Below are 26285 nucleotides of genomic sequence, written 5' to 3'. Positions count from 1 at the left end.
AGCTCTTCTGTTAAATTTTGTTTTTGTCGGTTGCGTCTTTTGTGCGAAAAGGGCTCGACATATTATATGAAATACTATCAGAAAATTAATGAAAATGTGTACAACATCAAATAGTGATATTGTGGCCACAAGATTATCTCGAGTTTTAAAAAGATTGGTTGCTAGCATTGTGAATCCAACTTTATAGAATATTACTAACCAAAGTATAAAAAGTAGTCCGACTCTTTGACAGTTGTACTTAACTCTAAGCATGTGTTAGTGAAAAAGTACCTAACTCTAAATATGTGTTAAAAGTTGCTCTAGGACAGCTAAACGATTAACGTCGTGTGGTCGCGGGGCACTTATGAACCATTTTATACTTTCATTCAATTTTATTCTTTTTAGTCAATTAATTTCTATGAGCAGATCAATCTTAAGCCATTGCTCCTACAGTCCATCCTCATAGATCATATTTTAATAATTCCTTAAATTTTGTTCTTATAATACTTATATTCTTTATAATAAGAAACACCTTGATATTTATAACGCTACAGTGTTTTTATTTTATTTTTATATTAAGATATGAACCATACAGAAAGAAGCACTTAGTTCCATAATCTAGACGGCAGCTGCTGCCACGGCACCGGCAAGAGAACCAGCCTCAACTACCTTCGTTGCTTTCTCAATTCCACCGGCAACTGTTTTAAGATCGCCAGTAACTTTTTCTATCTGTTTCACTCCCTTGTCCTGAAATCAAAGTATAAATTATATAAGATCAGTTTCAGGAACACTTATACATCAACAATTTTTCATACCAATTCATGTCCAATATTTCCGAAAAGATGATGATAATGGGCTTCCACAATAATATTATAGAAAATTCAAAAAGTACCTTTTGTAGAACGAAAATGTACCAAAAAATCCCCTCTGATGTGTTCTCGTCTAATCCGGACACCACATACTTAATTTCATGTTTATAAGTTTATTATAATAGAAAACCCAAAAAATACCTTTTGAAAAAACGAAGTTACCTTTTATGGGTTCTCATCTAACTCCGAATCAACGAACTAAATTTCATGTCCCTTGGTTTAATATTATAGAATATTCCAAAAGTTTCTTATGAAATTCTCACCTAATTCAGACTCTACATACTTAATATCATATTTCAAGGTTCAATATTAGAAAAAAATCCAAAAGTACCTTTTAAAAACTAAAAAAAGTACCAAAAAAGTTCCCTTTTATGGTTTCTTACTTAAGCCAGGCTCCACATACTTATTTTCATGTTTCTAGCCAATAACAACACACTAGTGCTACTCTCGATCTACCTTGTTTTTATAAACAAGAGTACAATAACAAAATTTACCGTATGATTGTGTATTTTGTTTTTGCTTTTTGCACAGGGATGGAAAAAGAGATTTCGTTTCAGTATCAAAAAATATTTCAGAGAGTACTTTTTTGGATCTCAAAGTACTTAGGTTAGGTTGATAGGAGGATGTGTATTACATCAAATCCGAAAAAATGCACCTAGGCCACAATCGGGCCTGTTGTGCGCTCTTTATCATAAAAAAATAACTGAATGAATTATGCCAATCAGTGTTAGTCAGGAATGTTATTTCCGGAATAACATCACTTTCAAGATACTTGGATCTATCTTCGACGAATGCCAGGCAGTTGCAAAGAAAGTGCTCCAGAGTTTCACTGTCCTCTCCACATGCTCTACATACGTCTGAATCCGCACGTCCAATTTTGCATAAATGTGCTCGTAATCCTGTGTGTCCACTCAGAACACGTACTATTATACTAACTTCAGACTTGTTCATTTTAAGGATTCTTTCACCCATATTTTAGTTCAGCTTTTGTTGCGTCGAATGGTTTGGGTTTGTTTGCCTTGATCTCCCTTCCCTTTAAAGCTATTACATTCGCTCTTTCGTTACAGACTACTTGCGAGTGGGCTGGTACCCATATTATGTGAACCTTGCCTATGGGAGAGTATTCAGTTAAAGCTTTCTTACAATCCAAAGTACAATTTTTTTTTGCTAAAAGTTTGTAACTTCTGAAATATGTTTATACATTTTAAAGTTAGAATGGGCGTTATATGTTGATATAGTGTCCGTCCCTCAATGTTAACACCTTTGATATAATTTGATGAAGTTTTCCCAGGAAATGCATGTTATCTCATAGCTACGATACAAATATTACCACGAAATTGTATTTATATTTATTATATTTTAATGTTATATTTAAAGCACTCATGGCGCGTTTTCTCAAAACTCATAATATCTCAGATTCCAGATGTGATGGAGAATATGAAGTAATATTCATATACCACTAATGTGGTGTAGGTAGAAAAATTATTTTACCAGACAGATTTACTACCGGTTAAACGATAATTGGATATTGAGATTGTAGCCTTGAAAGTATCAAATAAGACTCGGGAGTATCACGCTACTTTTTCACATCAAATAGTTTCAAAAAAAGTACCATCGTACCAATTTTGCCATCCCTGTTTTTGCATTTTCTGTTTGAGCATGAATAAAAAACTCAATTTTTGATGAAATTTTTGCTCATATCTCCGTTATTTATGGACCGATTTTGCTGATATCTGGGGTCCTCTAAAAACTGATTTCAACAAACATACAGACAGACAGATGGACATGGCTTATAAGGATCCAGAATATATATACTTTTTGAGGTTGGAAAATTATATTATAGAAATAACAAACTGAATGACTAACTTATATACACCCTTCTCAAGGAGGTGAAGGGTATATTAAAACATTTAATTTGAACCTTGCACTTAAACCATTTATTGTTGAATAAAATTGTGGACAGTTATTTATGAGATACGACTATATTCAACATAATGATGAACTTTCAAGCTCTATTCGGAGGTTCGGTTGTATGGAAGCTAGGTGATATAATGGACCGATCTTAACCATTTACAAAAAGGCATCGTCCCTGGACTGACGGACGGAAAATAATTGGTATTATTGTACGTTATTTGAAAAAAACAAAGTAGGATATGTTTACCATGCCGATTTTTATGAAATTTGGTGGAAGTAAATTAAGTCCACAAAATTAAACTTCAAAGTGAAAGTGAAATTGCAACTTACATACCAATTTTGAATAAACAGATATTGTGCTAATAAGTCGGAATTCTGACATAAATGATTAAATAAGAATTAATCTTTACCAAAATATTGGAAATTGCTAAGTTTTGACAGTCATAACCTTTGACTTCCATATCTTGGGGACCAAGACTTTTATTTTGGAAGAAATCTTCAAATCTGTTCATAAAATGTGAAAAACTTTTCAATATAAAAATTATTTTCTAAATTGTTCTATGTAGAGTTTTTTCCAATTGTGCTAAAAACGCGTTAATAATTGAGTAATTTTTCAATATACGTAGGTATATTTTTCTAAAGTATCGCCATATGTCAAAATACTTTGTTAAAATTCACATAGTACTAATATGCAAAACAGAGACAATATGTTTGTATTCAAAAATTTGGATTTCTAAACTTTTTTTGTATCGTTTATATTGGTGAGTATTGCAAAACGTTATTTCGCGAACCTATTTAGATACACTTATGGAACTAATGTGGAAAAAGTTGATCTAAAATAACGGTTAAATTCGTTTGGTCGCGGGCACTTATGAACCACTTTATACTTTCATTTACTATTATTCGATCAAACTTTAGCTATTGCTCCTACAATCCATTCACATAGATCATATTTTAATAAATTCCTAAATTTTGTTCTTATAATTTTTATATTTTTTATAATAAGAAACGCCGTGATATTTATAACGCTACAGTGTTTTTATTTTATTTTTATATAAATATATAAACTATACAGATAGAATCACTTAGTTCCTCAAACCTAGGCGGCAGCTGCTGCAACAGCACCGGCAAGAGAACCAGCCTCAACTACCTTCGTTGCTTTCTCAATTCCACCGGCAACTGTTTTAAGATCGCCAGAAACACTAGTAACATCTTATGTAACTTTTTCTATCTGTTTCACTCCCTTGTCCTGTAATGAAAATATAAATTATATAAGATCAGTTTCTGCAGCACTTATATATCAACAATTATTCATACCAATTCATGTCCAATATTTCCGAAAAGATGATGATGATGGGCTTCAGCAGCTTGTTGACCCAAAACGCACAAGACCAAAATGGCCAAAAAAGCAAAATATTTGTTGAAGTTCATGATGTTAAAGAATTGAAAACTTAACTGATACCTTTGAGGAAGTCCAATGATGTTTATATAGGAAATTTGTATAAAACGTATGTAGTTATTTTTATTCATAATATATCAAAATTAGACAATTTAGCATAATTAAAAAGTAATTTCCAATTTATCATAACTTGTTATAATTGTCATATGAATAAGAAACAAAATATATTTGATTGATATCATAGTAGAAAAATAGAAGTAAGTGTCATTCTCTCTTTATTTTTAGAAGTTATATATCTTACATGCTTAAGGATTTTGAAGTTTCCATTAAGCTGGCCATACACCTTGCATTGTGTATGTGATCGACTTCTGTTGCTTCCCAGCAGTTCGACGGGACAGTCCAGAACTGACCACTTAACCTACCACTTGTGACTACCCAGGTGACCGACCATTTTAACATGGGCTTGTCCTACGAGGAAGTCAATCGTCACTCTACACCCTACAAAGAGACCGTAAAGAGACGATTGCCTCCGCTCTCGCTTACAAAGGAGACACTAAGGTGACGACTGTCTTTCGGGAGTACAAAAAACAACTTTTAAGACTATAATCTCTAGTTACTGGAGGACAGTAAACAGACGACTGTCTCCGCCTCCGCTTACAAGGAGGACACTAAAGTAACGACTGTCTTCATTCTCGATTACAAAGAGTACATTCGTGACGAATGACCCAAAACATACGAATTACGATCATCCAGGTGGTTAACTATTAGTGGAAATTACTGTCTTTTTCGTATGCATTGACTCTTTGTCGAACTGCTGGGTTGTTTATGGGACTGTGTGAGCACAAATCCAAAAAATTTTAAATTTGCAATTACTTGCAATATATTATATATATATATATATATATATATATATATATATATATATATATATATTATATTATATATATATATATATATTATATACATAATATATATTATATATATATATTATATATATATATATATATATATATATATATATATATATATATATATATAGAGATAAAAAACACCTTGATATTTTTAACGTTACATTGTTTTTTATTTTATCTTTATATTAATATATGAACAAAGCTCATACAATCAGTTAGTTCTTAAATCTAAGCGGCAGCTGCTGCAACAGCTCCGGCAAGAGAGCCAGCCTCAACTACCTTCGTTGCTTTCTCAATTCCACCGGCAACTGTTTTAATATCACCAGAAACACTAGTAACATCTTCGGTAACTTTTTCTATCTGTTTCACTCCCTTGTCCTGAAATCATTAAGATCAGTTTTTGGAACACTTATATATCAACAACTATTCATACCAATTCATGTCCAATATTTCCGAAAATATGATGATGATGATGGGCTTCAGCAGCTTGTTGACCCAAAACGCACAAGACCAAAATGGCCAAAAAAGCAAAATATTTGTTGAAGTTCATGATGTTAAAGAATTGAAAATTTAACTGATACTTTTCGGAAGATCAATGTTGTTTATATAGAGTAGTTGTACAAAACGGATGAAGTTATTTTTATTCATAATCGATCAAAAATAGATAATTTAGCATAATTAAAAAGTAATTTCCAATTTATCATAACCTTTTGTATTTGTCATATGAAAAAATCTTCTGACTTTTAAAGAGCAACAAAATATTTGATTGATTTTTTTATTAATAACTCCCATATTCATAAATGACTAATAAAGTTGTTGATGGTTTATTGTAGGAATTTTGCGTGAAAAATGTGCGTAATAAACCTATAATATCCTTATGAGTACGGGGATTATATAAATAACCTCAATAAAATCTTATAAGAAACTAATCGAATAAGAGTATAAGAAGAATAAAATCGAGTCGTTATGGTGGCATAAACTTAATTTCTGAATATAATAAGAGAAATTGTAGTATATTCCGAAATTGACTATTCTAGTTCTAGAGTTGCACAAACTCAGGTCAATTACTAAACAATTTTAAAATAATTTTGCTTCACGGTTCCCTGGGAGATTTATTTAATTTTACGGATCCAAAAGATAAGAACATGTAAAACAGTAATGACATTCTCGAAGAAAAGACTTAAGTTCCACTAATTTTATGTTATAAAGACTTATTTTCCGTGCACAACCAAAATATCATGTGTTGATGTGCACCAAAATAATACCTTCGAACTTTTCTTAGAAAATAATGTTAATTCCATGGTAAAAGTAGTTTAAAATATAGTTATTTTGAGAATGAAAACATTCATTCCATCGAAAAATTGTCGATTCGACCTAAGCAAAAGTCTTGTTTTAATCAGAAGTGCAAAATTGCAATCAGATCCAGAGAGGTAGCTTTCCGAATATGGCGTAACAACAAAAACGTCCAAACTGATACGTTAAAAAGAGGGATCTTTTTGTGCGCAGGACTACGAAGATGTCAATAAAAGCTTTTGCTTCACCTAGGATCAGCAAAAGCTTTTAGTCGTTAGTTAAAATTTTAAAAAATACTTCTAAGTCTTCAATTCCGACGTTTTTCAAAGACGACCAAACAAACATTCACAGACCCGTTTGATAAAACTTAACTAACCTTTAACTTTTAACTGAGTTAAGCTACGTTCACACCTATCAGAAATTTGATGAAAAAGATGTAACCAATAATTTTTGTAAATTTATTTTTGATTCTGCATGATTTTTGTAATTGCAAATATTGTCGAAACAAATAATAAAGACGTTTTGAACTAATGTCGTCAAAGATATATTATGTTTGTGCGAATAAATATATATTTTAAAGAAATCAAAATGTAGATTTTTTAGGGGTCACATCATTTTCGTCAAAGATTTGATAGGTGTGAACGTAGCTTTACTCTATTTACTTTACAACAACGTACCAAATAGGTTTTAGCTGATCTCAACATAAACAAGGCTCCTGGAGCAGGTGACACACCAGCACTGGAATATGTGGAAAAAACTTCCTGCAGAGGTATTCCCTACCACTTTACTTATAAGAAAAATTTAAATCAAATGACCACAAACACTGCTCCCTATTAAAATCTATGAAAATTGAAAAGACTTTAAACTAGCCTACCGAAAACAAAAATTTATTGTTTAACTCTACATCCGTATTCAAATTCATCAACAAAGACTGAACATATAAACAATTTTCAAACTTTCGCATTTTTGAGGATAATTTAATAATTTGTGTCGTTTATATTGATGAATATTGCAAAACGTTATTTCGCGAACCCTTTTAGATACACTTATGGAACTAATGTGGAAAAGGTTGCTCTAGGATATCTAAACGATTAACGTCGTTTGATCGCGGGGCACTTATGAACCATTTTATACTTTTATTAATTTTTGGACCATTAATGTCTACGAACAGATCAAATTTTAGCTATTGCTCCTACAATATATTCACATATATCCTATTTAATAATTTCTTAAATTTTGTTCTTATAATACTTATATTCTTTATAATAAGAAACACCTTGATATTTATAACGCTACAGTGTTTGTTTTTTTATTTTTATATTAATATATGAACCATACAGAGAGAATCACATAGTTCCTTAATCTAGGCAGCAGCTGCTGCCACGGCACCGGCAAGAGAACCAGCCTCAATTACACTCGTTGCTTTCTCAATTCCACCGGCAACTGTTTTAATATCACCAGAAACATTAGTAACATCTTCGGTGACTTTTGCTATCTGTTTTACTCCCTTGTCCTTCAAAATATAAATTATATATGATTAGTTTCTGGAACACTTATATATCAACAATTATTCATACCAATTCATGTCCAATATTTCCGAAAAGATGATGATGATGGGCTTCAGCAGCTTGTTGACCCAAAAGGCACAAGACCAAAATGGCCAAAAAAGCAAAATATTTGTTGAAGTTCATGATGTTAAAGAATTAAAAACTTAACTGATACCTTTTCGGAAGCTCAATGATGTTTATATAGAGAATTTGTAAAAAAAACATATGTAGTGATTTTGATTCATAATCGATCAAATATAGATAATTTAGCATAATTAAAAAAGTAATTTCCAATTTATCATAACTTTTTATATTTGTCATGTGTGAAAAATCTTTTGACGTTTACAGAGCAACAAAATATTATTTGATTGATATTATGGTCTTTTTTAATCACTGAATTTATTTATTTCCGGAATAACATCACTTCCAAGATACTTAAATCTAACTTTTACTAATGCCTTGCAGTCTGGTCCGATGACCAGATGTACCTTGTTGATCCTATCCTCTATGTGGTGTCTCCATTTTAATTTTCGGTCGAGAATTACACCTAAGTACTTAACTTTGTCTGTCACTGGTATCTTCTTGCCCAGGAAGCAAGGCTAGTTATACGTAGAAATGTTTGTCTTTCTTGTGAAAAAGACATATTTCCGTTTTTGCCGGGTTAACATTGAGGCCTTTCGGTTGAGCCCAGCTTAAGGCCGTATTCAAAGCCTCCTCAATTTGGATCCTTTCGCTTTAAAAGTATTACGACATAGTCTGCATAGCAGATAGGTCGAAGTCCCTTCTCGGATCTTTAGGAGGCTGTTAATCGTTGAACACAGAGTATAGGTGATAAAATGCCACCCTGTGATATACCGCGAAATACCTTTTTATTGATAGTAATATCGTACATCTCGCAGCTTATCTATCTATGCATGCAATTTATGTGCTAAAATTTATAATTTCCATACCTTTTTAAACCTAATAGAGGGAAAATTTTATGAACTCTGTCAAACAAGATGGCGTAATGAACCAACTTGCATCAGCACAAGGAAGATATGGCCATGTTTGGACAGTAAACGTACGTCATATCTTCTGCAACTAAACCGTCCTCACATCAGTAACTTTGTTGCTGTCATCACGGGACATAGCTTATTTGGAAACCATGCAAGAAGACTTGGTATTCTCCATAACGACTTCTGTAGAAGTTGTCAAGATGAAGAGGAGGAGGAATCTATTGAACACCTTCCCTGTCAATGCCCTGCGCTAGCAAACACACGATTCGAATATGTAGGGAAGCGAGTATTCGATAATTTGTCTGAACTATCCAGATTAAGACTGGATAATATTAATGCCTTCGTCAGACACAGTAACTGGTTTTAGGACCACTGAGCCATACTCAATCAGGGTACTTATCTGTCCACAAGGACAGACTTTTCTATTTTCTCTTCCATCTATATATCAACTCTTCACTGTTCTCAGCATTTCATTTTATACCTTCTCCCTACCTCTTCTCGATCCTAAAACTCCTACTCTTTTTCTTTTATCTTCTATTATCTTTACAGGTATCACAAAGGACCAATAGGACCCAAGTGTGCGTCTTTGCAGCCTGAATCACATACCTTTTCATGAATTTAGTTCATTCTAATTACAAATTACATTGCATTTATATTATTACCATTTAACCAACTCTTATATTTGGTTATACATTTGTGAATTTCGGAAGACGAACCTGTATACTTACTTACTTATTCGATATAAGGCTAATTGTACTACCATGTATTATAGTGGATATCAGGGTGATTTTCAGAATAATGCTTTTAATGAGGAATTTGGTAAATTGTGGACCGAGGTCTATAGAATTTAAACGCGTAATTATTTTTGAAAACAAATGTTTTTTGTAAAAATTTTGGAAGATTTATTAACTGTAAACTTATTTTCTGTATGAGGGGCATATCAACCCATCCTTAAAATTTCGGAAAAATAGACGTAAGCCACAAAATAATCGGATATAGCGTCAATATAAAATCAAAACAAATAGCATCCCATACTTTAGATGTAACAATATTTATCAACGGAGTTTTTGAGTTATGTTATGTCCTACTTCGAAGATAATTAAAAAAGCTTTTCTGTTAAATTTAGTTTTTGTGGGTTGCGTCTTTTGTGCGAAAAGGGCTCGACATATTATACAAAAAATTATCAGAAAATTACTAAAAATGTGTACAAAATCAAACAATGATATTGTGGCCGCAAGATTATCTCGAGTTTTAAAAAGAGTTGGTTGCTAGCATTGTAAATACGGCTTTACAGAATATTACTTACCAAAGTATAACAAGTAGTCAGACTCCTTGACAGCAGTACCTAATTCTAGAAAGTGTTAGTGAAAAAGTACCTAACTCTAAATATGTGTTGGTAACAAAGATGTATATGTGTTAGTGCATTCTAAACACACAGAGTTTTATAAAAAAATAAACTGAAACGATATGTTTGTATTCAAAAATTTAAATTTCTAAACATTTTTTGTATCGTTTATATTGGTGAGTAGTGCAAACGTTATTTAGATGCACTAATAGAACTAATGTGGAAAAGGTTGCTCTATAATAGCAAAACGATTAACGTCGTTACCACATTTAATTTTATTCGTTTTAGACCATTAATTTCTATGAACAGATCAAACTTTAGCAATTGTTCCTACTATCCATTTAAATAGATCATATTTTAATAATTTCTTAAATATCGTTCTTATAATACTTGTATTATTTATAATAAGAAACACTTTGATATTTATAGCATTATAGTGTTTTTATTTTAGTTGTATATTAATATATATACCAAACAGATACATTCACTTAGTTCCTCAAATCTATGCGGCAGCTGCTGCAACAGCACCGGCAAGAGAACCAGCCTCAACTACCTTCGTTGCTTTCTCAATTCCACCGGCAACTGTTTTAAGATCACCAGAAACACTAGTAACATCTTCGGTAACTTTTTCTATCTGTTTCACTCCCTTGTCCTGTAATCAAAATATAGATTATATATGATCAGTTTCTGGAACACTTATATATCAGCAATTATTCATACCAATTCATGTCCAATATTTCCGAAAAGATGATGATGATGGGCTTCCACAGCTTGTTGACCCAAAACGCACAAGACCAAAATGGCCAAAAAAGCAAAATATTTGTTGAAGTTCATGATGTTAAAGAATTGAAAACTTAACTGATACCTTTTCGGAAGCTCCATGATGTTTATATAGAGTAGTTGTACAAAACGTATGAAGTTATTTTTATTCATAATCGATCAAAAATATATCATTTAACATAATTAAAAAGTAATTTCCAATTTATCATAACTTTTTACATTTGTTATATGGAAAAATCTTCTGACGTTTAAAGAGAAACAAAATATTATTTTATTGATATTATATTTTTTTAAGATTTATGGAACAGTCTTAATTCAGGTCTGAGTTGGGGAACAACTCTCGCGTCATCGCGATTATTTCTTAAACGCGTTCAGGCTTGGGTTTGTTGCCTGACTTTCGACAGTTTTGCTGTCACTTTTCACTCTGTTCAAAGTTATATGTAGTCTACATTAACCTCGTGCTTTCGTATCACCTCAAGTGAGGTTATGTTTTATTGGTGGAGACCATAGAATACTCAAACGTTTTTAACTGGTGGAGACCAGTACCCTCCTTAAAGTATACCGATCGATTCAGAATCATTTTGATTCTGAATCGATCAAAAGACATATCTGTCCGTCCGTCTGTCCGGCTGGCTGGCTGTCCATGTAAACCTTGTGCGCAAGGTACGGGCCGCATATTTCAAAATAATTTGATGAAATTTGGACCAAGCAGGGACGAAGCCTATTGAAAATGGTTGGTCCATTTTTTCACCTAGCCCCCATACAACCGTACCTCCCGATTTATGCTATAATTAAGTCAAATATTCTATTATCTCTCTACAAATTGGCACAAATAAGTTTTATATAAGTATAAATGACACTGCAGAATTTCGTAATGATGGGCCCTTATTTGAGCCTAGCCCCCTCAAAAAATGTCTTAAACGTCTAAAATTGACTTGTAACCATTTGTATCACAATTAAAAATTGAAGTTTCCTTATGAAAAATAAAAATTTTAAAAATATACTAATGGTGTAGGGTATTATATGGTCGACTATGTCCGGCTATACTTTCCTACTTGTTTTTAAATAGAAAGAAGAAATCTAGTACAACCACATATAGTCTTAAAATATAGGTATTAATACTTTTATCTGTACTCATTTTATAATCAGAATTTTTATTTAATTTCGATTAGGAAAGCGGAGCTATTTTTATGTACTTTAGTATTTTATTAATCATCAAGGTATTGAGTCAATTATAGAAGGACTTCAAAGTTTAAAGGACTTACAATTTCAGACGAATATTTAAAATATTTATATGTATTTTATGATGCTAATATTGGTATCAAATGGAAGCTGGGAATTTGTACATTTTATGTATATTATCTACTTAACTCACTTAGAGAAAAATAATACGAAAAATTAATTGAATTTAAGAAGGTCTTTTAACTGTTTTTTTGTAAAATATTTTCTTTAAGATTTCCATTACATTTTTAATCCTGATAAATCATATTATTTTGAAGGAAAAGTTCTCAGCTTCATTTGATATTAATATTAATATTAACTTTTTTATATAAATTTGGAAGTCCATCTTTATATAATGATTATAAAGTCCTTTAGACTTTATGATTTTAAAGTCCTTTAGACTTTATAATCATTATACAGGAGCATAAGAGCAGATTATGAAAAACTGAGTACATAGAGTTAATACTAAGGGTCCACAGTTTCCTGTACACATAGATTTTTTTCACGTGTGAAAATAACTGTTGCACGGTGTAATAAAAAGCACCATGATATTTATAACGCTACAGAATAGTTATCTGAACATTATGGAGGAAAAAGAACGGACTTTTATTTGGGGGGCTTATATAAATAATAATATAAACTAGAGTACATAAAGGAAGCTCCGCTTCCGAAATCGAAATTTAATTAAAAATTCAGATTTTAAAAATATGTATGCATATGTAGAATGAGTACACTCTACACCCTACAAAGAGACAGTCAAAAGACGGTCAAAGATAGTCAAAGGATGGTAATCTCCAAATGGGTTCTTGGAAGACAGTCACTTTACTAGCTATTTAACTGACGCTACTATTCTTGCTATAAACCTAGGACATGGACGTGATCTAGGATAGTGACGATTTACTTTTATTCTTGATGAATGGCCCAAAACATACGAATTGGAGTCAGCCAGGTGGTAAGATATTAATAAAACTCAAATTTAAAAATTTCAAGTGTCTACTATCTAGAATACTATGGGACAATAATGTGACAATTGACCCGAAAGATATAAATTTGAGTCAACCAGATGTTGGCATATTACTAGAAAGTAATAATCATTTCTCCAAAAGATGGGTAATATAACTACTTTCGGAAGTACAACAAAAAAACAACTATTAAGAGTATAATCTCTAGGTTATTTGAAGACAGTATAGTAACGACTGTCTCCGCTTACAAAGAGGACACTAAAGTGACGACTGTCTTCATTCTCGATTACAAAGGGTACATTCGTGACGAATGACCCAAAACATACGAATTATTATCATCCAGGTGGTAAACCATTAGTGGAAATTACTGCCTTTTCGTATGCATTGACTCTTTGTCGAACTGCTGGGTGCTTATAGCTCCTAAAACAATCTTATTAATAAATATATTCTACACATCTGCGAAGAAATACCTTTAAAATGATATATTTTTCGCCAAAATCGGATGTATACGGTAAGAGTAAAAGGGGTCACAAAAAATCGCTTTGCTTTTTAATTATATAGATATGAATAAAAAAGAAAAATTCGTATATTTGAGAAACTATTTGAGCCAGAATCTTTAAAGTTTACTTAAAGAATTTTGACGTTCATGTGAACACTTACAGAATAACGGACGGACTTTCAAACTCATATTGTAAATTTGGAAGAATATTGTAGAAAAATTGGCACCAAATATTTCAATAACATACATTGTCAAGTATCAATATAAATTTTATACACATCCGTTGTCTAAAAGTTAACAAACGTGGTAAGCCCCCAATCGTCCAGATAATTATCTAGACTATAATATCAAGAAAATTCTACATTTAAAATGGAAATGATTGGATTTCGCACAAAAAGCTAATTAATTAACAGCACACATTCATATATTTCTATAAATAAAATAAAAAAAATATTTAGTATTTTATTTTAACCTTAAATGTCATAACATTAATATACATATTTATAACCATCTAGATTCTAGACACTTAAGCTGCAGCTGCTGCCACAGCTCCGGCAATGGAACCAGCCTCAATTACATTCTTAGCTTTCACAATACCATTGGCAACCTGTTTAACACCGTTGGTAACTTTATTAACATCGCTGGTCACTTTTTCTACACTTTTGACTCCCTTGTGCTAAAAATTACAATTATTATTACATCAGTTACTAAAAAATTAACTTTATATTACCAAATCATGACCGATTCTACCGAAATGATGATGAGCTTCAGTAGCTTGTTGACCCAATATGCACAAGACCAAAATGGCCAGGAAAGCAAAATATTTGTTGAAGTTCATGTTGGTTTGTGCTCGTTATGAAATTGAAAATTTAACTGACACTTTTTCTAAGGTATAACCGAGTTTATATGGAAAATTGTGTTTTTAAATATAAATAATTTTGTTTTATTAATATTTTATAGCTATTTTTTATAAATTTTAAAGTAATCGATCACTTATTAAACTGTATTCACTCAAAGGTTTAAAAAGTAATTAACGATTTTATGATAATAGCCATCGAATTATATGTTTACAATTTAATGTTATTTTTAAATATCTAATAATAACAAAATATAAAATATGTTTTGTTATTCTTAAGCTACGTTCACACCTTTCAAATATTTGACAACATTGATGTGACCCCTAATAAAATCTAAATCAATGCCGTAACAAGCGGCTGGTCCTAGGAGTAAGGGGAAATTTCAACAAAAGCAAACAGATTTTGGTAAAATAGTCCAGTCTATAGTTAAGTATGTAGTCTAAAATTTACTTTATAATATAGTTTAGTCTAGTCTAGTCTATATTCTAGTTTCTAGTCTACTAAATAGTGTTGTCAATAGTCTAGTCTATTGTCTAGTCTATATTCATTCTAGTCTATGGTCTTTTCTATAGTCCAGTCCATAATTTAGTATATAGTCTATTCCGTAGTCTACAGTCTAGTGTTAATTTGTCAATGAAATATGCATAGTCTTTTCCGAAAGTGGACCTTATATAAAAGTTATGAACAATAATGGACCGATTTATAACCAGGAAAGTGATGTGAATTCTATTGATATTATATATTTTGTGGTAATATCAATGTTTTGAGACTATAAAAAATTTTTCATAGATTTATAATTATTAATTCAAGGTTGTCTGAAAATGTTTAGCAATTAATCAATTATGAAATGTAATAAATAGGTGCAAATAATATTTGTCTGATGAAATTAGAGGGCGAATGACAGGAATATTTTATAAAAAATTTAATTTAAATTTAGTTGCAACACATCGCATAAAAAATTTACGTTGAAAATAATTTATTGTTTTAACACGGTGATGACTAGGGATGCCAATCGGGGCTGATTTTTAAAAGTCCCGGGATTCAGTATTTTTAAATGAATCCCGGAATCCCGATATCGGGATACCGGGATTTTCGGGTTTTCTAAATCCCGAAAAATATAAATAAATTTTCAAAAAATCTTAATAATTTACCAACAAAAATAACATTTTCTATTTCATATCCCAATAAGAAGACATTAAGTGTGTTTAATACAGAAAACTTTTCCACAAGTATTTTGTGAAATTTTTGGAAAACAAAAAGACAGAGCTTTCTAGATACACAACTCATGTCTTAATATTTAAAATTTTATGATCCTGCTTATTTTTTAATCAAAAATTATTAAAATTCTCTTATTTCGGGATTTTAAAATCCCGAAAATTTCCGGTGTTTCATTTTTAAAAATCCCGGTTTTCGGCAATCTGGAATTGCCGTTTGGCATCCCTAGTGATGACATTGGAGGAAAATTTCGCCACATTTGACCATACAAACTCCCATTCAGAAAATAACTTGAATATCAAAAATCAATTATAATAACATTATTAAATTCTACATGAATAACTTTAAAGTAGACAAAAATTACTCTACCAACATTTATAAGAATATGTCCATATTTACACCCACTCTCCTATGAGCCCTATTGTAGAAAAACTCTTTTTATGTCAACAATAAGTAAAAATATTTACAAATAAAAGACAAATTAAATGCTTAAATATTAAAAATAATCCACACTTTTAACATACTGACTGGTGTAGGGTTTCATATGGTCGGCTATGCCCGCTTTACATTCATACATGTTTGCTTTCTTTTTTGTAAAACAAAATTCTTAATTCGTAATTAAATAAAATATACAAAGCCTAAAATAAAGTACTTCTATATTAGATTAAAAGAAAGTCATTACTTGAGTACTTCAAAGTAACACAAATTTAATTTAATTCAAAAAATTTAATTTAACAATCTAGCCTTTTCCATCCTCCTGTCCACATATATTATTCATTGTAAATTTGAAACCCGCAAAGCCCCAATACAAACGGATCTTCCGATGTGTTCATGAAAGTTGGTGAAAGATGAGCAGCCATGCCAACTATAATTTTTCGACTTATTAAACCCAACTATACTAAAGTGTCTTGTCTTAAAGTACACAGTAGAGTTGATTTTTTGTCAACTCAACTTTGTCAACTTGCTTAATTTGGAGCTCTAATGATAAGTTTTTATTAAAAAATGAATCTTTGTTATTTATCTCTAATATAATTAATATTAAACACATATTGCATTTAAAATCATTTTATTTTAATTGTAAATTTGTACTCATAGGAAATTAATAGATTATATACACATTTTGTCCTTTAAGCTGCAGCTGCTGCTACAGCACCGGCAATGGAACCAGCCTCAATTACAGTTTTAGCTTTTGCAATACCATTGGCAACTTGCTTAACACCGTTGGTAACTTTATTAACATCGCTAGTCACTTTTTCTACACTTTTGACTCCCTTGTGCTAAAAATTACAATTATTAGTATATGAGTTACTAAAATATTAACTTTATTTATTACCAGTTCATGTCCGATTCTACCGAAATGATGATGAGCTTCAGTAGCTTGTTGACCCAATATGCACAAGACCAAAATGGTCAGGAAAGCAAAATATTTGTTGAAGTTCATGTTGGTTTGTGCTCGTTAAGATATTGAAAATTTAACTGATACTTTTTCCAAGGTATTAACGAGTTTATATAGAAAATTGTGTTTTTAAAAATAAATGATTTTCATTTACTTATTAATATTTTATTGCTATTTTTTAATTTTCAAAATAATCGATCACTTTTCAAACAATATTCACTCATAGGTTTAAAAAGTAATTAACGGTTTTGTGACAGTAGCCATCGAATTATATGTTTATAATTTAATGTTATTTTTTAATATCTAATAATAACAAAATGCTTTGTCATTCTTAAGCTCTTATCAAATACTTGACAAAATTGATGTGACCCCTAAAAAATATATAATTCTATAGTCTAGTCTATAGTCTAGTCTATAGTCTAGTCTATAGTCTTGTCTATAGTCTAGTCTATAGTCTAGTCTATAGTCTAGTCTATAGTCTAGTCTATAGTCTAGTCTATAGTCTAGTCTATAGTCTAGTATATAGTCTAGTCTATAGTCTAGTCTATAGTCTAGTCTATAGTCTAGTCTATAGTCTAGTCTATAGTCTAGTCTATAGTCTAGTCTATAGTCTAGTCTATAGTCTAGTCTATAGTCTAGTCTATAGTCTAGTGTAAAAGTATGTAAGTACAAAGTATGTAAGTACAACCCGTACGCTCGTTTTTGTGTGAAATTATTCTCCGACATTTGAATCTGGATAAATTTTTTATATCCGTTTCTCCGTTTTTTTTTTTTTTTAATTTTTAAATTTAAATAAGCCAGTCTTTAAATAAAAAAGCGATTTAGATTATTTTATACAATCTTGCTATTTCCATCCTCCTGTCCGTATACATTCTTCATTGAAAATTTGAACACCAGGAAGCCCCTATACAGACGGATCTTCCGATGCACTCATTGGAAGTTTGTGAAAGATATCACCGTACAACAAATTGGGAAAAATTGTTGCACACATGAGCAAAACCTTATACGTTGGAAACTACATACCTTATATAGTTAAACTACATTTTTGGCTTTTTATTTTCTGATTGTTTCTTCCTTTAAAAGGACTTTAAAATTTAAAAGAAAGAGTAAGTATAATTATATTTAGCTTAAATTTGGTTTGGTCTGGTAGGTCAATATAGGTATCGATTGAAAGAGGAGAATAACAGTATTTTTACAAATAAAATAGTTTTAAAATTTTAGAATAAAAAAACTAAAAAAATGTCGTTTTAAATTTTAATCTTTTAATATCCTTATTTACTATAGTCAGTTTTTTTAGAAAAAAATATATGTTATATTTACAAATATGAAGTTCCAGACTCCCAAATTTCATGTCTTTATCTTTATTAGTTCTTTGTAAAAAAATTAAAAGTTAAGATGTATTCAAATTAAAAAAAATTTGTTGAGAATATTTTGTTTAATTTAATTTATTATTTATAACAATGGGGGTAGGTACCCATTATCCCAATGTCTGTTAATTTTTTATCCTAACGTTAAATTGACAGTTTTCAGACAAGATATCTACCTTAAAATATATAACATAAATAATTTATTTGATAAAATAAATCACATTTGACAGAAATTCACAACTGGTATGATATGCTCGGCCCAGTCCAGCTATACTTCCCTAACTTGTTTAAATATTTATGTATATCGTGGTTTACTAAGTGCACATGATATACATTCGCCCTGTACTATTTTTTAATGAAAACTATATAATAAACTACTTTGATAGCATTATTTTTAAAAGATATATAGAATTTAGAATAACTATAGAGTTCGGAATAATTGTGTTAAACTAAAAAGAAAGATATACTTTCCCAGAATGGAGTTTTAACATGAAAAGATAAAAAATGCAAGATATCCTTAATCGTTTCATATTCTTCAAAGTTTCAACTTTTTTAACTTTTTATCATAATATTTTAACAAAAAAAGGACTTTGAAATTTTTAGAAGGGAAAATTTTATTAATTAACTTATTGAGATATTTAAAAAATATTATAAAAATTAAACAAATGGAGCTACGAAGACCAAATTTCAGACTTTTGTACTCCATTCTAATGTCTTTATTATGAATATTTTTTGTTGAACAATTTTGTATTAAATTTAAAGGATAATAAAGGATAAACTTTTATAAGGATATTTTTTACATCTTTTTATTCTTAAAAAATAAAACAAAATACGAGATAAAAATACTGCAATTGTCCTCTTTAGTTTGATACCCATATTGTTATAATAGGGTGGCTTAAAATATTTTATAAAAATTTTTGAAAATTGTATGCACCTCAAATTTTAAAGTCCTTTAAAACGATCAGAAAATGAAAAACTGAGTACGCAGTTATACCATATAAATTATGTGCTTTCGTATGTATATGGTTTGGTTTGTGGGCGGCCATGACGACTATAATTTTTCGACTTATTACACCCAACTATACTATAGTGGGTTGTCTTAAAGTTACTGTATACTTAAAGTTGATTCTTAAACGACTCAATAAAAAGTTTTTACTAAAAATATGAGTCTCTGTTATTTTAGTCCTGATTTAATTAATATAAAACACATATTGCATTTAAAATCATTTTATTTTAATTATAAATTTGTACTCATAGGAAATTAATAGATCATATACACATTTTGTCCTTTAAGCTGCAGCTGCTGCTACAGCACCGGCAATGGAACCAGCCTCAATTACAGTTTTAGCTTTTGCAATACCATTGGCAACTTGCTTAACACCGTTGGTAACTTTATTAACATCGCTAGTCACTTTTTCTACACTTTTGACTCCCTTGTGCTAAAAATTACAATTATTAGTATATTAGTTACTAAAATATTAACTTTATTTATTACCAGTTCATGTCCGATTCTACCGAAATGATGATGAGCTTCAGTAGCTTGTTGACCCAAAATGCACAAGACCAAAATGGCTAAGAAAGCAAAATATTTGTTGAAGTTCATATTTGTTTGTTCTCGTTATGAAATTTAAAATATAACTGATATTATTTCTAAGGTATAACCAAGTTTATATAGAAAAATGTGTTTTGTAAGATAAACGCTTTTGTATTTATTAATATTTCAAAGTTTTTTTCTATAAATTTAAAAGTAATCGATCACTCATCAATTTATATTGAATCTAAGGTTAAAAATGTAATTAACGGTTTTGTGATAATAATTTTATATTTAACATGTAATTTTTAAATATCTAATAATTAAAGAATATTAAAAGTATTTTGTCATTCATTCAAATATTTGACATGATTTATGATTCTTGTTTCTTGTTAGTGACAAAAAAATTGTGCAATAGTCTAGTCTATAGTATTGTCTACTCTAGTCCTTTGTGTAGTCTTTATTGTAGTCAATAGTCCAGTCAGTAGTTAAGTCTATAGTCTAGTATATAGTCTATTCTGAAGTCTAGTCACAGTCTAGTTTAGTATTTAATCTAGTCTATAGTCTAGAGTATGGTCTAGTCTATACTCTATTCTATAGTTTGGTCTATAGTTTAGTCTATAGTCTAGTCTATAGTCTAATCTATAGTTTAGTCAATAGTCTGATCTATAGTTTTTTTTTATAGTCTAGTCTATTCCATAGTCTATAGTCTAGTCTATAGTTTAGTCTTTATTAAAGTCTAGTCTACAGTCTAGCTCACAGGGAAATTAAGCAAAATGTTAGCATTATGGAGAAAGGTAAATGAAAATTAAATAACAGCAGTCTCTAAGCACATATAGCAAGGGATTGAAAGTCACCGAAAATATGTTAATAAGAAACAAGGTAGAGTGCTATATTCGGCTGAGCAGATTCTTAAATACCCGCCACCAACTACTTTTATATTAATACTTTTCTAATTGATCACATATTTGTAGAAACGAGATTTCATGGTAAAAGCGTTTTTTGGGGCTGGACCTAGTCTATGGCCAATTATAGACTGATTGTAAAATATTCTTTAAGGTAAATTTCTGTACATAAAAACGATATTTCAATAAAATGTATGGGACCGACCGCACCCGTGTTATGAACCGATCGTGAAAAAATCTTGAAATTGATTTCTTGTATGCAAAACTAATATTTGTGCCAAATTTTGTATCAATGGCTTTATTTGGTAAAGAGTAATGTGGGTTTAAGAGATTTTCGCAAAAGGACTTTGTGTGGGAGCTATGTCCAATTATGTGTATAAAGACAAAATTTCAAAATTCTGTATATATATCATTATTTGTTAATAAATATTGTGAGTCTAAGTGATTTTCATAGTATGAGAGCTATAGTATGGAGCTATGAACAAATATGGACCGATTTTAAAACAACTTTATAATGAATTTATGTATATAAGAGCAATATTTTTGCTAAATGTATGGATATGAATATTTGGTTATGAGTTATGTGTGTTTTTTCTGATTTTCGGGAGGAATCCATTTATGTGTACAAAAATAGTATTTATGACAAATATTTTATGGGTATCACTATTTGGTAATGAGTTATGTGCCTTTAAGTGCTTTTCTAAAAGGGACCTTTTATGGGAGCTATGAGCAATTATGGACCGGTCGGAAAAAATTTAAAATATTATTTCTCTACATATGAGCAACACTTGTGCCAAACTGTATATGGATACCTTAATTTAGTAATGAGTTATGTGCGTTTAAGTGATTTTCGGAAGGGGACCTTGTATGGGATCTATGACCAATTTTGGACCGATCGGAAGAACCCATCATGGTTATATTTATATTCATATGGGCAATACTTATACGAAATTTTATATCGATATATTAATTTAGTAATGAGTTATGCGCGTTTAAGTTATTTTTGGGATGGGACCTTGTATGAGAGCCATGACCAATTATGGACCGATTGGGAGCTATGTCCAATTATGGACCGATCCAGAAATTTTTTCTTTGAATGAATTCTATTAACACAAAATTTTAATCCGTAAAATTTTGCGAACATACCGACGTTGCGACGGAAGTTTTTAACAAAAAAACAATTTTCCGGGAATATATACTTTTGTATGGAAGCTGTATGAAATTGGAAAATCCTGGCGATTTTCCGCAAAGATCAAGTTCTTGTGTTGAATCGAATCAAGTTCTTGTGTTGAATCGAATGTGCGGTGATTTTTATAGAATTATCTTGCATACTTTTTGAGAAAATTACATCAGATTGTGTAAAAAAATGCTTTTTTCGAGGTTGTTTCAAATGTTGATTCCTAACTTTTCACGATGTGAACCGATTTTGCGAAAGATAAACGAAAAGTGAAGTAGTGTTTTTGAAATTCGTTTATAATCTAAAAATTTACTTGTTAAAAACATATTTTGTTTTTTCTGTTGCAGCAGTTGACGTTGTTGTACATACATATGTTTGGCACAATCACGTTGTTTGTGCATGATGCATTTGCAATTTGTTTTGCGCTCTTGTTTTTCGTCTTCCCCATTTTCAAATATTTTCCTGTTTATAATTTTTTCATGCTGCTGGCTGTCAGACATTTTTGCGTACCTACATATATTAGAAGTGTTCCAAAAATACTGACTTTGTTTTTAAAAATCAGTTGGCAACTGACGACGTTATTCATTTTTTCCTTAATACAAAATTTTTTAAAATCTTAAAATCGGTTGAGATTTGACTATACTACTAACTCATGTGCTTGAAAGTACCAAAGCTCGGTTTATACCCGTATCTCAAGATTTTAGATGTATTTGGGAAATTTCAAAAACTAATTCTTTCAGAAAAATATTTTCACTTTCTATGTATACATTTATTTATTGCACCGGTTCTTGTTATCCGATTTTACTAAAATATTATACCAGTAAGTTTTAGACAAAAATGAAGGAAATAAGTCCCCTACAGACAAAAACTATATATTTTAGACACCTCTAATGCACATCTTTTATTTGTTCAATTCACAATCAGTGTTGTATCGTTGTATGCATATTATGTCAGCAGCTGTTACAACAGTCATAACACCTACGACAATGTTTCAATGTCGCTTACAAAGAGGGAGTTAAAAAAGTATATTTCGCTTACAAAGAAGTTGTTGAGTTGTTTTGTTTTTTTTTAAGAAGGTTATTATCCGAGTACTTCAAAATAATGCAGACGGTAAGTAGTAATCATTGAAAAGTGATTATAGAAATACAACCTATTACAGAGTTTTTCCTGTTTTTTTCGAATATTTTTTTTCTTTTTTTTCATTTAGAACATAAACTTATGACTGCTGCAATCACCTGTTTACAATCCCTGTTACTACACTTTAGTAGATACAATATACAACTTGATTGTGAATTAAACAATTAAGTGCGGTTTCATTCAGTGTTTTGTTGTTTTGTTATTGTCATGCAGTAAATATGTATGTATGTCGATAATAATGTGTTTTGAGTTTTTTCCTGTTTGCATTTTTATTATGTACATAAATGTTCTATAGTTTCTTTTTCTTCTTTTTTATGCTGTCTGCTCCTTAGACCTTGACCACTAACATAGAAACACAGCAAAAATGGCAAAAAAAATATATAAAATATAATATAAAACAAGTAAGAAATTACAGCCGGGCGAGGACGACCATATAATACCGTACACCTTTTACAAAAATATAATGTGATTTAGTTGCCATAATAAAGCATTTAAGTTGAATTGTACCTTGTCTCAGATGTACATACTTACCTAAGCTGTTTATTGTTGAATAAAATTGTGGACATTTAAGTGAAATTTTGATGGGGACTTTTTATAGCTGCCAGGGTCATATGAGGACCTATTATTATGGAATTCGAGAGGGTCATCAAGTCTAGTATAGAACTTGGTTTTGCAGATTTTGTCGAGATATGAGTATATTAAACATAATAATGAACTTAAAAGCCCTATTCGGCGGGTTCAGTTATATGGGGCTGGGTGAAATAATGGACCGATGTAAAGCATTTTCAACAGGCGATTATGTGTCAAATTTTATTGAAATATCTCCAAAATTGCGACCTGTAGATTGATTAAAAAGTTTACAAGACCTATTCGGGGGTTCAGTTGTATGGAGGCTAGGTGAAATTATAGACCGATCTTAACCATTTATAATAGGCTTTGTCCCTAGGACAATAGAAGATCATGTGTCAAATTTCATTGAATTTGATTACAAGGTTTACATGGACGGACAGACGGATATAGCTTAATCGTCTCAGAAAATGATTCTGAGCCGATTGTTAAACTTTAAGATGGGTATAGCAATATTATTGTAAATTACAAACATCAGCACAAATCTAATATACCCTCCCCACTAAAGTGGTGTAGGGTATAATAACAACTAATGGTGGTAGTATAATGTGTTAACAGCGAAAAAGATTTATTCATAAATATTTAAATGGAATCTAAATAATTATCAGAATAATTAGCCTTAAATTATAACATATATATTTGTGTAGAATAAGAATCCTTGGTCTAAGAATGAAAATTGCAATAATTTTATTAACATCGCCAAACAATCTCTTAACTACGTAAAGATTTTATGACTCCACCACACACTTTATTTTAAAGTAAATAGATAATTTTTGATGAAAAATGGAAAAAGTGTTTTCGAAGGATATCGCAGTATATATTTCTTTTTAGCATGTGGTGACATCGAATTCTAAAAAAATAACATATTGACTTTAACAATAACTGTTCACTGTAGTTGTGAACTCAAAATTACGCTTTATATAGAGAAAAATGTGAAAAAATCCTGGTACACCGGTGTCCCGTATACGTAAAAAAGTTAAAGGACAATGGACATTTTTTTATTTAATTTTTCTTGATGTAAAACGAATTAGAAGTTCAAAGCTAAAATATATGTGAATGTATTTCAAAAAAAACTAAGTTCTTTTTAGTATTTGTTTAAACTATTGGTATAATCATTAGTCAAAAATGAAAGGTTAGATCGTATTAAAAATTAATTGCCTTTTTTCCGATAACTTCTCCTAACGTTTATATACATAATGCTATTATCTATTTATAAAAACATAATTAATTGAATAGAAAGTGCAATAAACTTATAATGGGCGAATTGAAAATTAAATGCCACTTTCCGATAACTTCTCCTAACGTTTCTATACATAATGCTATTATCAATTTGAAAGAACATAATTAATTGAATAGAAAGTGCAATGAACTTATAATGGGCACAGAAGCCTTTGAATATAATAAACTATTCATTTATCTTTCTGTGTATATAACTTATCGAAATTGTTCGGATCGCTTGCACTTGAAAATAACAATAATATATTGCCAATTTTTTTGTTTAACCTCAACATTAATATTTGATTGATTTTACTCAGATAGTGTTAGTAAAAAAAAACTTACCAGGTGGCGGTAAATGACATCAGAAAATACCTCATTTACTGCAAGTCTAGCACAATCGCAAAAATTACTGTTTCGGGAAACAAGAATTTTAAAGTTTTACGACAAACGTCAAAGGAAACAAGTAAGAGTGTTATATTCACTATGCTGAATCCTAAATACCCACTATTAAACAATAATTCAGAAATTAGTTTTCTAAAGGGGGCCTTTTATAAAAAGAAAGGGTCAATTATGGAACGATGCTCATAAAACATGGTAGTGAGATTTGTGCCGAATTCTAGCGATATACTTGTGCTTTTAAGTAAGTAGTGAGCGTTAAAGTCATTTTCTGAGAGAGACCTTATATGGGCGGTTGGGTTAATTATGAACCGATCTTTATAATATTATTATTAAAAATTGATTTTTGCTCTTAAGACACGTATTTATATAGAATATCAGAGCTAACTCGAATTTTTAAATCAGTAATGGGCGTTAAAGAATTTTTTGTAGGGGACCATATATGAGGGTTGGTCAATTATGGACCAATCGAGTAGAATCAATTGTTAACCGATCCTTATAAAATTTATTAGATAGATTTTGACTCATAAGAAACTTTCTTGTGCAAAACTTTTGTTCCGGCTCTATCGTGTTTTCAACAGACAAAGGAGGGACTGACATGGACTGCCTTAGAATTTTACAAGACTGTAGACTATGGACTAGACTATAGACTAGATCAAGACTAGACTATAGACTAGACTATAGACTAGACTATAGACTAGACTATAGACTATAGACTAGACTATAGACTAGACTATAGACTAGA

The 26285-nt window shown here is 30.5% G+C and overlaps 4 protein-coding genes and 1 pseudogene across 5 annotated transcripts; all 5 read right to left on the bottom strand.

Moving 5' to 3' along the window:
* Positions 1-536: 536 nt before the first annotated feature.
* Positions 537-11129, bottom strand: LOC111690456. 2 transcript variants are annotated; one of them, XM_046949940.1, is made up of 3 exons: positions 10973-11129; positions 10850-10904; positions 537-692 (listed from the first exon to the last, which is right to left on the bottom strand). In XM_046949940.1, exons 1-3 carry the CDS (start codon positions 11084-11086, stop codon positions 598-600), a joined length of 264 nt encoding a protein of 87 aa, XP_046805896.1. In that variant the 5' UTR covers positions 11087-11129; the 3' UTR covers positions 537-597. The 2 variants fall into 2 exon arrangements, with proteins under 2 accessions (XP_046805896.1, XP_023308703.1); XM_023452935.2 differs by lacking the exon at positions 537-692 and having other exon boundaries at positions 10736-10904.
* On the bottom strand, positions 3780-4236 carry LOC111690446 (annotated as a pseudogene).
* On the bottom strand, positions 5221-5664 carry LOC111690445. Its single transcript, XM_023452923.2, has 2 exons — positions 5506-5664; positions 5221-5450 (listed from the first exon to the last, which is right to left on the bottom strand). The coding sequence occupies exons 1-2, from the start codon at positions 5620-5622 to the stop codon at positions 5301-5303; spliced, it is 267 nt and encodes an 88-aa protein (XP_023308691.2). The 5' UTR covers positions 5623-5664; the 3' UTR covers positions 5221-5300.
* LOC124418460 lies at positions 7689-8080 on the bottom strand. Its single transcript, XM_046949941.1, has 2 exons — positions 7943-8080; positions 7689-7878 (listed from the first exon to the last, which is right to left on the bottom strand). The coding sequence occupies exons 1-2, from the start codon at positions 8054-8056 to the stop codon at positions 7729-7731; spliced, it is 264 nt and encodes an 87-aa protein (XP_046805897.1). The 5' UTR covers positions 8057-8080; the 3' UTR covers positions 7689-7728.
* A 3073-nt stretch (positions 11130-14202) lies between the features above and the next one.
* Positions 14203-14580, bottom strand: LOC111690458. The gene is made up of 2 exons (XM_023452937.2): positions 14445-14580; positions 14203-14390 (listed from the first exon to the last, which is right to left on the bottom strand). Exons 1-2 carry the CDS (start codon positions 14550-14552, stop codon positions 14241-14243), a joined length of 258 nt encoding a protein of 85 aa, XP_023308705.1. The 5' UTR covers positions 14553-14580; the 3' UTR covers positions 14203-14240.
* Between the last annotated feature and the right edge of the window lie 11705 nt (positions 14581-26285).

This window comes from Lucilia cuprina, chromosome 4 (genome assembly GCF_022045245.1).
Source record: "Lucilia cuprina isolate Lc7/37 chromosome 4, ASM2204524v1, whole genome shotgun sequence".
Classification (NCBI taxonomy): Eukaryota; Metazoa; Arthropoda; class Insecta; order Diptera; family Calliphoridae; genus Lucilia; species Lucilia cuprina.
Note: the sequence above shows the minus strand (reverse complement) of the source record. Positions and strands in the feature narration are given on the sequence as shown.

Excerpts from the sequence above, each read along its gene's own strand:
- LOC111690445 (XM_023452923.2), bottom strand. The coding sequence starts at position 5,622 with ATGAACTTCAACAAATATTTTGCTTTTTTGGCCATTTTGGTCTTGTGC. Across the intron at positions 5,451-5,505 it reads GAAATATTGGACATGAATTG|GACAAGGGAGTGAAACAGAT; the intron begins GTATGAATAGTT and ends TAATGATTTCAG.
- LOC124418460 (XM_046949941.1), bottom strand. The coding sequence starts at position 8,056 with ATGAACTTCAACAAATATTTTGCTTTTTTGGCCATTTTGGTCTTGTGC. Across the intron at positions 7,879-7,942 it reads GAAATATTGGACATGAATTG|GACAAGGGAGTAAAACAGAT; the intron begins GTATGAATAATT and ends TATATTTTGAAG.
- LOC111690456 (XM_046949940.1), bottom strand. The coding sequence starts at position 11,086 with ATGAACTTCAACAAATATTTTGCTTTTTTGGCCATTTTGGTCTTGTGC. Across the intron at positions 10,905-10,972 it reads GAAATATTGGACATGAATTG|GACAAGGGAGTGAAACAGAT; the intron begins GTATGAATAATT and ends TTTTGATTACAG. Across the intron at positions 693-10,849 it reads AGATGTTACTAGTGTTTCTG|GCGATCTTAAAACAGTTGCC; the intron begins GTGATCTTAAAA and ends AAAAAGTTACTG.
- LOC111690458 (XM_023452937.2), bottom strand. The coding sequence starts at position 14,552 with ATGAACTTCAACAAATATTTTGCTTTCCTGGCCATTTTGGTCTTGTGC. Across the intron at positions 14,391-14,444 it reads GTAGAATCGGTCATGATTTG|CACAAGGGAGTCAAAAGTGT; the intron begins GTAATATAAAGT and ends TGTAATTTTTAG.